The 15,413-nt window shown below is 45.1% G+C and overlaps 1 protein-coding gene across 1 annotated transcript in view; it reads left to right on the plus strand.

Annotated features, from left to right (window-relative positions):
* SLC22A15 (solute carrier family 22 member 15) overlaps positions 1 to 15,413 on the plus strand; it is a 66,181-nt gene that overhangs the window by 22,612 nt on the left and 28,156 nt on the right. The window contains exons 3-6 of the mRNA XM_034641759.1: positions 3,905 to 4,037; positions 4,663 to 4,860; positions 8,068 to 8,197; positions 12,367 to 12,582. Coding sequence (XP_034497650.1) covers positions 3,905 to 4,037; positions 4,663 to 4,860; positions 8,068 to 8,197; positions 12,367 to 12,582 — 677 coding nt within the window. The remainder of the gene's footprint in view (positions 1 to 3,904; positions 4,038 to 4,662; positions 4,861 to 8,067; positions 8,198 to 12,366; positions 12,583 to 15,413) is intronic.

Raw genomic sequence — 15,413 nt, forward strand, 5'->3', positions numbered from 1 at the left:
TCATCACCTCTCCCTGGAGCTCAAGAATCAAGTCCGCATATCTGCTTGGCGACATCACCACTTGGGCGTTTTATAGGCTTCCTAATCTCTGCAAGTCCAGTGGAGCTCTTTCTTTCTCACCACATACGTGGTCCCCGCTTGCCACCTTCTTCATCTCAAAAAAGGTCATCCACCAACTGGCCAAAGTTAGCAACTTAGGTGAAACCCTTGATTCTCTGTCCCCCACCCTATGTCATTCGTCAGCAAACCCTGCCAGTTCTGCCTTCAAAATCAGTCCTAAGTCCTTATAATTCTCCATCCCCGTTGCTTCCACGCTCATCCAAGCTGCCATGGTCTCCTGCGCTGGTGCACTGGCCTCCCTGCTACCGCTTTCCTCTGTTGTAATGCATTCTCCAAGGATGGCCAGAGTGATCTTCAGAAACTTAAGTCCAGTAATCCAGCACCTTCCCTTTGCACTGGAATAACACCTCAGCTCCTCACTGTGGCCCAGGGCCCTGTATGATCTGACGCCTGTGGACCTGTTGACCTCATCATACCAACCCGCTGGGGGAGCACTGAGGGTGCTTCACCTTAGGGAAGGGCTCTTATTCTCATGTTCTCTGAACAGCTTTCCAGGGTGGTCACTCCTTATCATTCAAGTCCAAATGTCACCTCCCAAATGNCAGAGAAGCCTTCCCTGAACACCTTATTTGAAGAGGTTCCCTCTCAGTCTCTCCGTGTGTTTGTTCTCCTGGCACATATCCTCCCTGAGGGAAGGGACCATGTCCAGCTTATCCACATCTGTATTTCTGGTGTTTAGTATAGTCATTAACCTTCAGTAGAAACGAATCAACTATTGATTGAATATCCAAATGAAAAACTGTCTAGAACATATCTCAGATTTTTGTCACTTTGCTTCCATCCCTCTTATTTGTGCCATAACTGCCACCAGGAGCAATAACTTCCTGATTACTATTTCTAAAAGCAGTGACACCTAGTTGACAATTTCTCATCTGCAGGGGGCTGGGAAAACCAGTTAACCAACCTGGTTAAGAACTGCATGTAAAGAGGGGCGCCTGGGTGGCACAGCGGTTAAGCGTCTGCCTTCGGCTCAGGGCATGATCCCGGCATTATGGGATCGAGCCCCACATCAGGCTCTTCCGCTATGAGCCTGCTTCTTCCTCTCCCACTCCCCCTGCTTGTGTTCCCTCTCTCTCTGGCTGTCTCTATCTCTGTCAAATAAATAAATAAAATCTTAAAAAAAAAAAAAAGAACTGCATGTGAAGAAACAGGGACTTTAGAAGTCAAGTCCAGCATTAGTGAGTGGGCATTATCCTTACTTATTTTCCAGTGAATATTATTGTCCTAGTGTCATGAATGTTGTTATTGTGGTTGCTGCATGGAGATGTCCCAGAAGCTGTCTGGTCAGGATCTTTACTGTCACGGTCTTACAGGAAATACAAGAGGAGAAGTCAGATGTGCTGTGAGCCTTGATGACTGCTTGGTGGAGCATGGGAAGGGAGGTCTGAGAGGTGAAGGGACAGCCAAGGGGGACGCCTCTTTGCGTGTTGGGGCTCTTCCCGAGCCTGTCTTCACAGACTCCCGGAGAGGGGCTGCGAAGGGGAAAGATGAGCCTTCCCTGTTCTCCGTCTCTGAGCTGCAACTTCTCGTACAAACCTTTACAACCGAAGATGTGCTTAACTCACCACCAGACGGGGTTTTAGATAATAGTGTTTTAAGCAGGGGATGACTGCTTTCTCTTTAAGTTCCTAAGTCTCCCTAAAGCAGAAGATAACCGTACTCAAGGGATTGGGCTTTTTTTTATTGTGGTAAAATATACAGAACAAAATGTAACACTTTTAGCCATATTAAGGGTACAGTGGCATTAAGTATATTCATGTCGTGCAACCATCACTGCTGTCCATCTCTAGAGCTTTTTTATCATCCCAAACTGAAAATCTGTACCCATGATACAATGAATTCCCCATCCCCCCCAGCCCCTGCGAACCCTTATTTGACTTTTTGTCTCTGGATTTGACGACACCAGGTAAAGGACCAGCCTTCCTCCTGTGCCTCCTTCCCTGGCAGCTGCTTCACTGCTGACCCTTCTGGCCACTAGGTGTGTGAGGTGGGGTTTATGGGGCCAGGTGAGGCACGTTCCCCCATCACACAGCTGCACCACGCCCTCAGGGTGTCCTACAGTTCAACTCTGTTCTGACATCTTCTACCTGGAGGTAGCATCAGATCCCACTGGTTTCAGGGCTCAGTCCCATGGGGCTGACCCCGCCCCTGCCTTCAGACGACAGTTGCAAGTCCACATTGTTTCATATGTTTCTGAGCTACCAGAGACCAGAGATCAGTGGTTCCTACAATCTCCTCCTTGGGATAGATTAATTTGCTAGAGTGGCTCACAGAACTCAGGAGAACCTCTTATGTACTAGATCACTGGTTTATCATGAAGGCTGTAAGTCAGGAACAGCCAGATGGAAAGGACGCACAGGACAAGGTGGGTGGGAGAGGGTGCAGGCTTGCAGGCCCTCCCTGGGCCCCACTCTCCTAGCACCTCCACTGCATTCGCCAACTGGGAAACTTCTCGAACCCCTGTTCAAGGGACATCTTTTATGCATCACCAGATGCATAAATAAAAGCAGCTATTATATACTGTATTTAGTACTGTAATAAGATGTTTATAGATGTGTTTTTGGGGAGGCTTCATTACAAAGGCATTATTGATTAAATAATTGGCTATTGACAATTAGTTCAACTTGCAGTCCCTCTTCCCCTCCCCCAAGGGCGGGGCAGGTGGGAGGCTGAAAGTTCCAACCCTCTAATGATGGGAGTGGGGGGGGTGGGGGAGTATTGGTTCCCCTGACAACCATCCCCCATCTAAGGGACTTTCCAAAAGTCGCCTCATTAAATAAACTCAAGTGTGATCGAAAGAGGCTTGTTATAAATACCAGAGGACACACATTTCTCCTTTAATGCTCTGAAGTTATTTCAGGAACTGGGATCAAAACTATCCTAACCAAAGACGCCCCTATGGCTCTTCTGTAGGAAATTACAAGGGTTTCAGGAACTATTTGCTGGTGACAGTGGATGAACACCAAATAGAGATTTCTTCCTATAAAATCACAATATCCCAGTCATAGAATCATACCATATTTGTCTCTTTTTTTTGTCTGCTTATTTCTCTTAGCATGAGGTTAAGTTTCATCTATGACCCAGCTTGTCAAAAATCTCTTTCCTTTTCAAGGCTGCATGATATTCTAGTGTACGTATCTACTGCATTGTGGCCATCCTTCATTTGGCTTTGTGAATAGTGCTGGTCTGAACGCTAGGGTGCAAATATCTGTTGGAATCTCTGCTTTCAGTTCTTTGACGCATATACCCAGAAGTGGAATTATTGGATCATATGGTAATTCTATGCTTAATTTTTTAAGAAAAATGCTAAAGGGGCTTAAAACCCACTAATTTATTGGAGAAAAGGACTGTTCGTTGATTGCCTCCTGTATGTCCTATGTATGTTAGGCAGCTGAGAAATGGGAATGGGTGGGTCACGGCTCCTTCTCTCAAGAAATACAAGAGTTTAGGGGCTCAGGAGGAGGGACGTCTTTTATGCATCACCAGCTGCATAAATAAAAGTAGCTATTATATACTATATTTAGTGCTGTAATTACGATGTAATACGATTTAGTGCTTATGGGAGCACATTACAGTAATGATTTCTAGTGTTTCTGAAGACAAAACCTCCTTGGGTGTTATCCAAGATAGACGATCCACCACATTTTGGTTAGTAGTGGGTAATGCGGTGGAGAATTCCCAGTGTACCAGTTTGGGTTGTACTTTGGGGTTTTTTTTTTAATAGCTAACAGTCCATCCACCTTTTCTGTGATCTAAACGTCTCTTCTGTTTTTTCTTCCTGTAGTGGTTTTTAATTGCCAACAGATCTTACAAAGTCAGTGCAGCAAGCTCTTTCTTCTTCAGTGGTGTGTTTGTGGGAGTTATCTCCTTCGGTCAGCTTTCAGATCGCTTCGGAAGGAAAAAAGTCTATCTCACAGGTAATCAGTTATGAGTGTTTGTGAACTGAATAGGAGGACTTACTTCTTAAGGTTCTCGGGGAATTGCCACGTGGATACAGAACTGATCTTTATTATACTGGCGAGAGGCCCCAATGCAGCCAGAGTTCTGGCCAAGCGTTTTCAAAGGACCAGCAGCATACCTGGTGATGGCCACGGATTTGTGTCTAAGCTTTTCAGAGACGGTGGTGCTCTCCAGGACTCCCCCACTCTAACTTATGCCACGTTTCTAAAGAGAACAGACTGAGCCAGAATGCTAGGTCCATCTCCTTGTATCTTGTGTATTGGCTTATTTCAAATATGCTCTATATAAGACCCAGCATAGCTCTCTTGACAAGCTGAGCATGAGCTGGGATTTTTCCATTTCCCACACTATTATGAATAATTGAAAACTGTGCATGGTTGACAGATATCAACTTGTAACAAAGAAAGGGAAACCTTAGTTTTTCTTTATTGTTTTTAAGAGAAAAAAATTTTTTTTAAAAAAGCATAGTTTTGAAAATATCACTTCATAAATACTTATCGTTACAAACATAAAATGAGTATATTACTTTGATCAAATGCTGTTTTACATCTGGATTATTGACTACGGTTCCTCTAATTCTAGGTTTTGCTCTTGACATCTTATTTGCTATTGCAAATGGATTTTCCCCCTCCTATGAGTTCTTTGCAGTAACTCGCTTCCTGGTGGGCGTAATGAATGGAGGAATGTCGCTGGTGGCCTTCGTCCTGCTAAACGAATGTGTGGGCACCGCCTACTGGGCGCTCGCAGGTACTGCTTCGCTCCATGCAGATGACAGAGATGGTGAGCGGCCCCAGAAAACCTCGCAGGGAACCAGTTGAACGTCTAAAAATGCACTTGGACTTGAGGCAGTCTATCTCCCCATTAGATTTGCTTTCCGGAATTTGTTCTGTATGACCTTGAACACGTCATTTTATTCATATCCCTCTGTAGAAAGTCTCCCCTGGGGCCTGCCTTATAGATGGTGGGCTTGCCTCTAGATTATTCCAAGAGTGTCAGTTTCTCAGAAGGGCATTTACTGTTTACACCTTAAACTGAAAAATATCGCAGACATAAGAAAGCCTAGATGCTCCTTCCCCAGCACCTTCTAGTTATATTTTGTTAAATATTTATTTCCTGGGCAGGGGAGGGAAAAGTCGGAGGGACCAGGTGATGTAGGGCCTGTGCTAGACTAAATGAGAACTTTGTTTTTATTTGAAGTGCAGTAAGAAGCCAGTGGGCGAATTAAACATTGGGGCGATAGGATCAGATAGGATGCAGGAAGATGACTGTGGCAGAGGTGTGGAGAATGGACCATTGGGGGGCCAGGGGAGAAGTTGAGGGGTCACTTGGGAGGTGGCTGTGGCCTGTGGAACATGATGGGGGTTTGCTTAGACACGGTGGGGGGAGAGGAGCAAGGGAAGAGGGCCATGTGAGCTGCATTTGGGTGGGACAATGACTTGCTGAAGGATCAGAGTGGGGAGAGATGGAGGAATCAGCGGGACCTCCTGGCTTTGCTTGAAAACTGGGTGGATTGCTGGTACCATTTATAAAAATGAAGTCTAACCTGCTGAAATTTAGTTTTTACTAGTGCAAACTGAGCAAACATAGCAGACTTGAAAATTATTTTAAAGAAGCAGACAGGAAATCTGAAACATAGGATAAATATCTAACAGCCCATAAGCAGAAAACCCCAGTGGCACTCCAGAATGACAGCGTGCAAAAGTGGTGATTTGAAATGTTCATTTTTTATTAATTTTTTTGACCAAATAACCTAGCGCCTTCCCACACCTGCATGGGAACGCCTTACCTCTGTTGTCATTTCCAGGCATACACGTACAGCTTCTTGCTGGACATGAGACATGAAAGTCCATTGGACACTCAAATAAAAATTATTGCTTTCTTTCACCTAAATAATCTTCATCTTCCGGGACCTCTGTCGATGGTCATGTCATCACAGCATTTAAGGTCATTAAACTATACCCCCTTCGAATCATTTCCTCTTGTCCATTATACCCAGTTGATACCAACTCTTACTGATTATAAGGGATAGAGATTCAACTCTGATGAGCATATGTATATAAAGGGAAATTGTGTGGTTAATATAATTAAACCCCTGATGAGCCAGGCCCCAGAGATGCCCAGAACCAGGAAGTCCGATGCTTCTCGTCTCTGCCCTTCCTCCCCGAGAAGCTACCTCTGTGCAGTCAGGGATGGACCCCCATAGATCTCAGCTCTCACCACCGAGTGCAGTATTTAAAATCTGGGCTCAGAGCTCTGTCTGGCCCAGCTGGGGCCCTGCAGTGAGGGGAACTATGATGGGCAGCCCCCACTTGAACCACAGGGATGAAGTAAGGGGAGGTCTGCTCTCTAGAAGAGGGAAGGGGTATTCTCGAAATTAGATAACAGTGCTAGGTAGGCAGTATTTTGTAGTAAGTACTCACCAGAGAAGGCCTCCTAATGGCTTTTTGCAGGGAGGTTAATAGATGTAAGGGACTATACCCATATCACAGTAGGACAGTATAGCTAATATTTGTACGGCAGGCATTATTTCACCCTATACTAACAACTACCTTTGAGAAAACTGAGACGCAGAGACATTTCAGTGATTTGCCCAAGGTCACACAGCAGCAGGTGCAGAACTAGGGTCTGAACTCAGTCCCTCTGCAACAGTCCCATTCTGTGGGCTGTCTTCCTTTTGCCTGCATTGTTGTCACTGGATAGCAAGTGCTCGGAGCTGTTCTGAGCAGTGACAGAAAGTGTTATTCTTGGAAGCCAGGTGCTGTCTGATGCACTGTAATGGAGCCATAATAACTATTGATTATCTTAAGTTTCCAGGGAAATCATAGCGTCCCCACTCCCTTACTTACCAGACCACATGTTCTGATTTGGTGTTCTGAACATGCTGCCACTTCAGCTCTCCCTTCTACTCCCCCTTCTTCCTCACTGGGGCACAGAGTAGACACGTCGTTATGGCTAGAGAATTGATCATCTATGGACAAAAATACAAGAACGCATTTCTTTTATAGAATTTTTGTAGAAAGTGCTTGTCACAAGACCAACAAGGTCCTCTTGCTGTGGGTTGCCTACAGAAGCCTGCCTTTCCCTAGAAGAGTGGAGAGAGGGGACTGGGTCAGCGCAGAGGCTCTGCAGTCAGGCAGACAGGGTACAGTCCCAGCCATCCTGTGCACAGCTCCGTGTCCTAACCTCTCGGTGCTGTTTCTTCTTTGTGTGTAGCTCTGATGGCACCTGCTTTATAGGACGACGTATCTAAAAGGCTGAATGAACAATAAACAGTAGTGAGTACTACTCATCGTGACGGTCACAGTTATAGAAAGTGTGCCAGAGGTATAAATTCACACGTATGTTGGGCAAGCCAGTGGACTTAATACCCATCTCAGCATTTATTTCAAAAAACATAGGATTTTTAACAGTCCGGTGGTTGATTTTTTTTTCCTGTCAGTGTGCTGGGAAAAACTCCATGCTTCATGGAGACAGACAAGAAACAGAGAGCTGTAACGTGTCATGCATCTGGCGCCAATACACCAAATAGGGAAGGGCAAGAGGGAGAACTGACGAGTAGCCTGTGATTTAAGATGAGGATTTGAGGCACAACCTCTGTGATCAGATGAAGTCCCAGCATTGAGATAATCTCATGACCTGAAATCCTTATTGCCAGCCCGCAAGGCATCTTTCCAAGCTTCTGCGCATGTGCAGGCAGACATCAGCACAGCCTTCAGTGCAGAAAGCACCGGGGCAAACCCTGAAAATTCATCTTGACCACACGTGGTTTGTATTTTTCACCTGTCCTTCCTCCTTTTCCACTCACTCGCTGGCCTCTCTGCCACTTTTATCATCTGACAGTCAGTACTTGTGCTACGGTCAGTACTTGTGTAGGCTTTTCTTTCCTGCTGACACCTCCCAAGAAGGGCGTTGGCCCTGCAACTTGGGTTGGAAAGGGTGGCGTGGATGACGCTTTCTCCAGTAACAGGTGTCTTTTCCCTGAATTAGGGTCGATCGGTGGCCTCTTCTTCGCGGTTGGCATCGCCCAGTATGCCCTGTTGGGATACTTCATCCGCTCCTGGAGGACCCTCGCCGTTCTGGTTAACCTTCAGGGAACAGTGGTCTTTCTCCTGTCTTTGTGAGTAGTTTTTCCTCTTAGCGGTTTAATTTAATATGCAGAAGGAATGTCTTAAGAGGATGCGGGTCAATGAGCGGCGTTATTCCCTTTCAGGAGTTTGCCTGAACTGACTTTGGTGAAGAGCTAAATCCCGCAAGCGCTCCAATGCTTGGCAGCTGCTGGGAAGAGAGATGCTAAATTAATTCAGAATGCAGGTATCCCTTGTTTCAAGTAACGTCTCCGTAGATTGCATTTTAATCTTCAAGTTGTTGACCCAGGGTGCCAGTTTCTTTTGTAACCTAATGCCTCAAGCCTAAAGAGTTCAGGCCGGATGAGGTCGGGTGCTAGGCTCTGACTCAGGTATGACGTTGCAAATATCACAGTCCATTCACATCCAATACGTAGCAGCAACGCTCCATCCCACAGGGCCTCTAAATGTGGACACAGGAAGACTCAGATATGGGAGAAATGCTTAGGGTGGACGGGCTCAGAGCAGTCAAAGGGTGATTTCCTGGTCAGGGCAGGTGCTCCCAACAGCTCACTCCGATGTCGCACCGCGGTGCCCTAAAGGCTGTGAGGCGAGCCACAGCCTAGAGCGCTTCGGCCAGGCCTTTCTTCCCGTAGCAAATACTTCATTAATGATGTTATTAATAGTGCTTGTTATATAGTGTATATACATAATATATAATAGAATAACACTGCTTATTAATACTTTCTGCTAGAGTATCAGACTTCTAATTTTAATCATCAAAACCTTTGGAATAAATAAAATTTTCAGCCAATGGTACCAGCTTCTGTGCCATAAAGTGAGGGATATGTGTGGTGGAATTTTCCTTCAGATGCATCTTTAACGTAGTTGTTCTTTTTTCAAGTTCTACTAATTGAGATTTGGTAACTTGAGGATTGAACTGGAATCTGTGTTTGTAGTCTCTTTGAAATAAGAGAAGTAAATGCAAGAATGAATATAATAGTGGGGCGCCTGGCTGGCTCAGTCAGAAGAGCATGGGACTCTTGATCTCGGGGTTGTGAGTTCGAGTCCCACATTGGGTGTAGAGGTTACTTGAAAATAAATAAATAAACTTTAAAGAATGAATATAATAGAAATAGTTTACCTATACTTAAAAAAGCAAAATGTATTGAATGTATTTAGTTATGTGAATTGGAATGAGATAATTCTACCAGAAAGGGAAACTAACAACATTTTATTAGTTCGTGTATTATACATTTTTGGAATAAATGGTTGCCTAGTATCATCCTTGAATTAATAAGCAGTCATGTAAATGAATTTTCTTTTCAAATAGCTAAAAGTCTCCTTCAGAGCGACTTTGGCATGAACTGTTCTGCCTGTCTTTTCCGAATGTGGTCTGAGTTTTTTACGGCCCTAGTGCTAGGTGGGGACATCCACACTCTTGGAAATGAATTCAGGTCAGGAAAAAACAGGAAACAGAGAGAAAAGAGCGTGTAAATATGTGTTTATGCCATTAGGCCTTCCCACGGTCAGCCTGCAGTTTATCTTTTCTGATTGTCTCCCTGCCCTTTTGCCACATCCTGTGTTCCGGGCACAGCAAGCTGCTTGCTGAGTCCAATGTCCAGCCTCAGCTTGCTGTCCTGCATCTGTGCCCCCTGCTTGCTCTGCTCCTGCCCTTCCCTCACCCTGCTCCCCAGTTCTTCCTAGTTAACTCCTGGCCTCCCGGGTTTGCTCAACTGCCACCCCCTCCAGACTTCTCCGCATCGCACCTCCAGCTACCAGTCCTTTGCTTTGGCTTCTGAACTCTCCAGCACTTACCCCGCACCCTTCAAGTGCTGTATTTCCACCTCACGCTGGAACCCACCTCTTTCTGCACCAGGAGCTCCCTCCCTGGAGGCTGTAGGCACTTGGTTCGGTCACATGCCCCCCAACACCAAAGCCCAGCGTCTTCTGAACAGATGATACTCCAGATGGAATGGACAGGTGTGGGCACAAAAATATCTGGAATTAGCCTTCAGAATTAGCCATCAGTGACATAAGAAAAAGTCACATTATTTTAGAGTCGTACCTTGTCTTTTTTGTTTTACTAGAAACGTTGTTGCGTAGTTTAAAAATTCCTCATTTTCACCATATGTGGATTTGAACAGCTTTACACTAAAAATCAGCACCCCCCTAATTTACAAAGATTTTCCACCTTCTGAGAAATTCACAGGACATGTTTTGAGCAGACACAACATCGTTAAATTAGCACTGTAGCTTCTGAAGTTGGCCCCAGCACGGTGGAGGGGGCAGCGTGTTCAAAGACTGCTTTTTCTTTTAAAAACACGTCTTGCTGTTTGATATGCAAAATCTGCATGCGTTGGAATTTATATTCCCAAGTCCATCTGTTGGCAGCTAGGTGAGCTTTGCGTAAGTAAGCTTACTGGCTTCTCCAAACGTGGGGACGTGTCAGGTCCACGGTGTGTGTACGAGACAGACCCTTTCCCACGCAGAAATAGTTCAGTAACTCCAATTTCCAAAGCTTGACTGTCTCTCAAGTATAAAAATGATTTGTAAACATTTAACAGTAATGTAAACTTTTATACGACAGTAGCTTACAAACATTTTAACAATGGTGAATGCTTACCAACAATTCTGAAAACAGGGAAGTTTGAGGGAAAGGGGACAGTGACCTTAATGACCCAAAGATAGTGACTGTTAGTATTTTGGCTGTTCCCTGTCTCCTTTCTCTCACCTCCCCGTCCCGCTCAGTTTTAATCTTTATTACGACAGACCTCTGGTGTCTCACTTAGGTGAGGCTTCGCTCGTGTTCTTTGGATTTGCCTTTTGACTCGATCAGGTGCTTTACATGGGAGCCTGGAAGCGGCCTGGTGGATGGGGCCAGTGGGTCTGCTTGATGATCGGCCGACCTAACTTCCAATAGAACAGTATTTTGCTTAATTATCTGCTTGTGTATTAGTAATAATAATCGAATGGTAATGCAGCTGTAAATAAAGGGATTTTTCAGGCCGTTGTAGAAGGCCTGGGCCCTGCTTTTGTTGACGATCAAATGTGCGTGAATATTCTCTCCCCCGTAGCAAAGCTCTGGGAGGATTCCTGCCTTCTTGTTTCCTCTGAGCATCTCCTACATCAGTCAACACAAAATGAAAGCGCTCAGCAAGTGGTTATTGATGGACTGGCTGCCCACGAAGTTCCAAATTCCGTGGTATTTGTTGCCACTTCACTGTCCTTATGGAAAGGCACAGGGAATTCTAAGAGGCGTCTTCAATAGCCAGCGTACTTACAGAGCAAAGTTTCATTTTAAGCAAATACTGTCACATTAGATCAAAAGGTACTGGATGCTGTATTTAGTAAACAAGGTGTTCCTGTCCCTGTCCCAGTTTGTCTTTGATAAGTCCTCTAGCCGTGCACACACAAGTGTGAAGAGGAAAAAGACACATCAGAGAGTTAAGTCTTGAAACTATTGGAAAATATCAGTGACGGTGTAACTGTTCAGTACTTTGTGGTTACAGTAGAAAATAATTATTTGATACCTGGAAATTGATACTTTTATTCTTTAAGGTCTTGGGGGGCAGGAACTATCATGAGGACTTCGTAAAGCCAGTGTGTCAGCCGATTCGAGTATTTTGAAGCAGGAAATGCTCCAAAGTAGTTGAGATGTGACCACCCCTGTTTGATTTTTATGTAGAGTCTTAAAATAATCTCTGCCTTCTTAATGACATATCATGACATTAAAAACATGTTTCAAACATTTATTTTTTCTGATGAGACAATAAAAATTTTCTTCTTTGCGAGGCTTTGTCAGAACTTAAACACCTGCTATCTCTATAGTATTATTCTCACACTTGGCTAGGATTTAGAACCCTCTCTCTGACCTGTGCTTTATGAAAAAATTTGTGTCACTCAGTATTCTAGGCTTACCTTGCCATTTGTTAGAATTTGTATAAAAGTCAATGCATACTGCTTACCCTTTTTTTTTTTTTTTTACTGCTGTTTTGGGAGTATGTTCTTGGTTTCCATTCATAAAGCTGCCACCTTTTAACCCTGGCACGCTGTGGAAAGCGGCCCCCTCTCTCTTTCACCTGTCACTGGGAGAGTTAGTTTTGACCCTCGCGTGGAATCCGGTTGTGGTGAGGGAATCCACATCCTCCTGGGTGAATTGTCTCCTTCATGTGCCCGGGTACCTGTATGAATATACAGCCTTTAATGACGTCTCTTTCAGATTCATTCCTGAATCACCCCGTTGGTTATACTCCCAGGGTCGACTGAGTGAGGCCAAAGCGGCTCTGCACCTCATTGCCAAGAGGAACCGCAAGCTCACGTGTACGTTCTCACTCACGTACCCGGCCAGCAGGAGCCCCAGGGAGACCGGAAGCTTCCTGGATCTGTTCCGGTACCGGATCCTCTTGGCACACACGCTCACCCTGATGTTCATCTGGTAATTATTCCTGCGGGTGTTGTCTCGATCCTCGGCTCAGGCCGCGAAAGGGCTGCCGGTAATGTGTTCCTTCTCCAGGGTTACAGAAAATTTTCCCTGATTTGTCAGCTTGAAGTGGTTTTCCAAGAACAAGTCCTCTGTCTCTTCATACCCGTGTGGCGCTCAGCTCTGCTTTCGCAGCAAACTGCCGGGCAAGGAGGAACCCAGGGTTTGCCGATGGCAGGTTTACTGAACTGAAATAAACAGCAGAAACGCATCTTTGCTCCCGAGCTCTTTCATGTAAATATTTAAGTACCCCCACCAACCTCAAAAAAAACCAAAAACCAAACTAAACAAACAAACAAAAAAAAAACGGGAAAGCAAGCATATTAGAAGAGTCTAAATAGGAGTTTAAAGTAACTGTCTTTGCTTTTAGCCTCAGGTTGGTCCGATAGCACGCGTTAGTTGTAGCACCCCGTCCTGTACTTTGTGTGACATTCTCACTCGCTCACTCCCCGGGCAGTGGGCGGTGTTGTTCCTTGCACAAACGGGGTCCTGGGGGTGTGAAAGTGTGAAATGATGGACTTGAAGCCATATGTGCAAATCCACTGAGTGAAGAGATAGGCATTCTCTGAACCTGGTTTTCTCGCTTAGCTTACTCCTACCCGCCCTTCAACATGCTCTCAGCATTCAAGTGAATTGCACCAAATGATTCAGGATGGCTCCGCGGAAAGAGTGAAGCAGAAAGGGGAGAAGTGGGCGGGCAGTGCGTACAGCATATGATCCTCACATGTGTTGTAGAACTGTATAGGCGCTCTGAGTTTTACTGTGCTTCTCAGATGTTGTGTGTTTTATGGTTGAAGGTTTGTGGCAACCCTGTGTCGAGCAAGTCNGAAAGGGGAGAAGTGGGCGGGCAGTGCGTACAGCATATGATCCTCACATGTGTTGTAGAACTGTATGGCGCTCTGCGTTTTACTGTGCTTCTCAGATGTTGTGTGTTTTATGGTTGAAGGTTTGTGGCAACCCTGTGTCGAGCAAGTCTACGGGCGTCATTTTCCAACAGTATTTGCTCACTTCGTGTCTCTGTGTCACATTTTGTTAATCCTTGCAATATTTCAAACTTTTTCATTAGTGTAATATTTGTCATGGTGATCTGTGATCAGTAGTCCTTGATGTTTCTGTTATAATTGTTTGGAGGCACCATGAACCACACCTGTATATGACTGTGAACTTAATAAATGTTGTGTGTGTTCTGACTTCCACTGACTGGCCGTTCCCCCATCTCGCTCCCTCTTTGGGGCCTCTCTGGTCCTGGAGACACAACTATATTGGAAGTCGGCCAGTTAATTAGGCCTACCATGGTCTCTATGTGTTCAAGTGAAGAGAAGAGTCACATGTCTCTCGCTTCAAATCAAAAGGTAGAAACAACTCAGCTTAGCAAGGAAGGCGTGTTGAAAGCCAAAGATAGGCCAAAAGCTAGGCTTCTTGTGCTGAACAGTTGGCCAAGTTGTGAATAAAGGAAAAGTTCTTAAAGGAAATTAAAAATGCTACTCCAGTGAGCACGTGAATGATTAAAAGAAAAACAGCCTTATTGCTGATCTTATGGAGAAAGTTCTAGTGGTCTGGATAAAAGGTCAAACCAGCCACCACATTCCCTTAAACCAGAGCCTGATCCAGAGCTAGGCCCTAACTCTCTTCAATTCTCTGAAGTCTGAGAGAGGTAAGGAAGCTGCAGAAGGAAAGTCTGAAGCTGACAGAGGTTGGTCCATGAGGTTTAAGGAGAGAAGCCGTCTCCACAGTATAAAAGCACAAGGTGAAGCAGCAGGTACTGATGCAGGAGCTGCGGCCAGTTCTCCGGAAGATCCAGCCAAGACAACTCGTGAAGGTGGCTACACTAAACCACAGATCTCCACATAGACGAAACAGCCTTCTTTTGGAAGAAGATGCCATGTAGGACTTTTATAGCTTGAGAAGAGAAGTCAGTACCTGGATGGTCTGACACTCTTGATAGGGGCTAACGCAGCTGGTGACTTAAAGCGGAAGCCAGTGCTCACTGACTATTCTGGAAATCCTAGGGCCCTTAAGAACTACGCTTAATCTACTCTGCCCGTGCTCTCTAAAGGGAACAACAGAGCCTGGATGACAGCACATCTGCTTACAACATGGTTTACTAAATATTTTAAGCCCACTATGGAGACCTACTGCTCAGAAAAAAAAGATTCCTTTCAAAATATTACTGCTCACTGACAATACTCATGGGTGCCCAAGAGCTCTGATGGAGACGGACAATGAGATTAATAATGTTTTCATGCTGCCAACACAACATCCATTCTGTGGCCCATGGATCAAGGAGTCATTTCAACTTTCAAATCTTACTATTTAAGACATACATTTCATAAGGATATTGGTGCCATAGATAAGTGGTTCCTTTGATGGAGCTGGGCACAGTTCATTGGAAACCTTCTGGAAAAGAGTCCCCATTCTAGATGACATTAAGGACATTCATGATACATAGGAAGAGGTCAAAATATCAACATTAACAGGAGTTTGGAAGAAGTTGATTCCAACCCTCATGGATGACTCTGAGGGTTTCGAGACTTCCGTGGAGACAGTAACTGCGGGTGTGGGGGAAAGAGCAAGAGAAAGAGAATGAGAAGTGGAGCCTGAAGACAGGACTGAATTGCTGGGATCTCATGGTCAAACTTGAACGGATGAAGGGTCACTTTCTTGCGGATGAGCAAAGGAAGTCGTTTCTTTCCTGGGGCTCCTGGGTGGCTCAGTCGTTAAGTGTCTGCCTTCGGCCCAGGGCATGATCCCGGCGTTCTGGGATCAAGCCTCACATCAGGCTCCTC

The sequence above is a fragment of the Ailuropoda melanoleuca genome, chromosome 2, assembly GCF_002007445.2.
Source record: "Ailuropoda melanoleuca isolate Jingjing chromosome 2, ASM200744v2, whole genome shotgun sequence".
Lineage (NCBI taxonomy): Eukaryota > Metazoa > Chordata > Mammalia > Carnivora > Ursidae > Ailuropoda > Ailuropoda melanoleuca.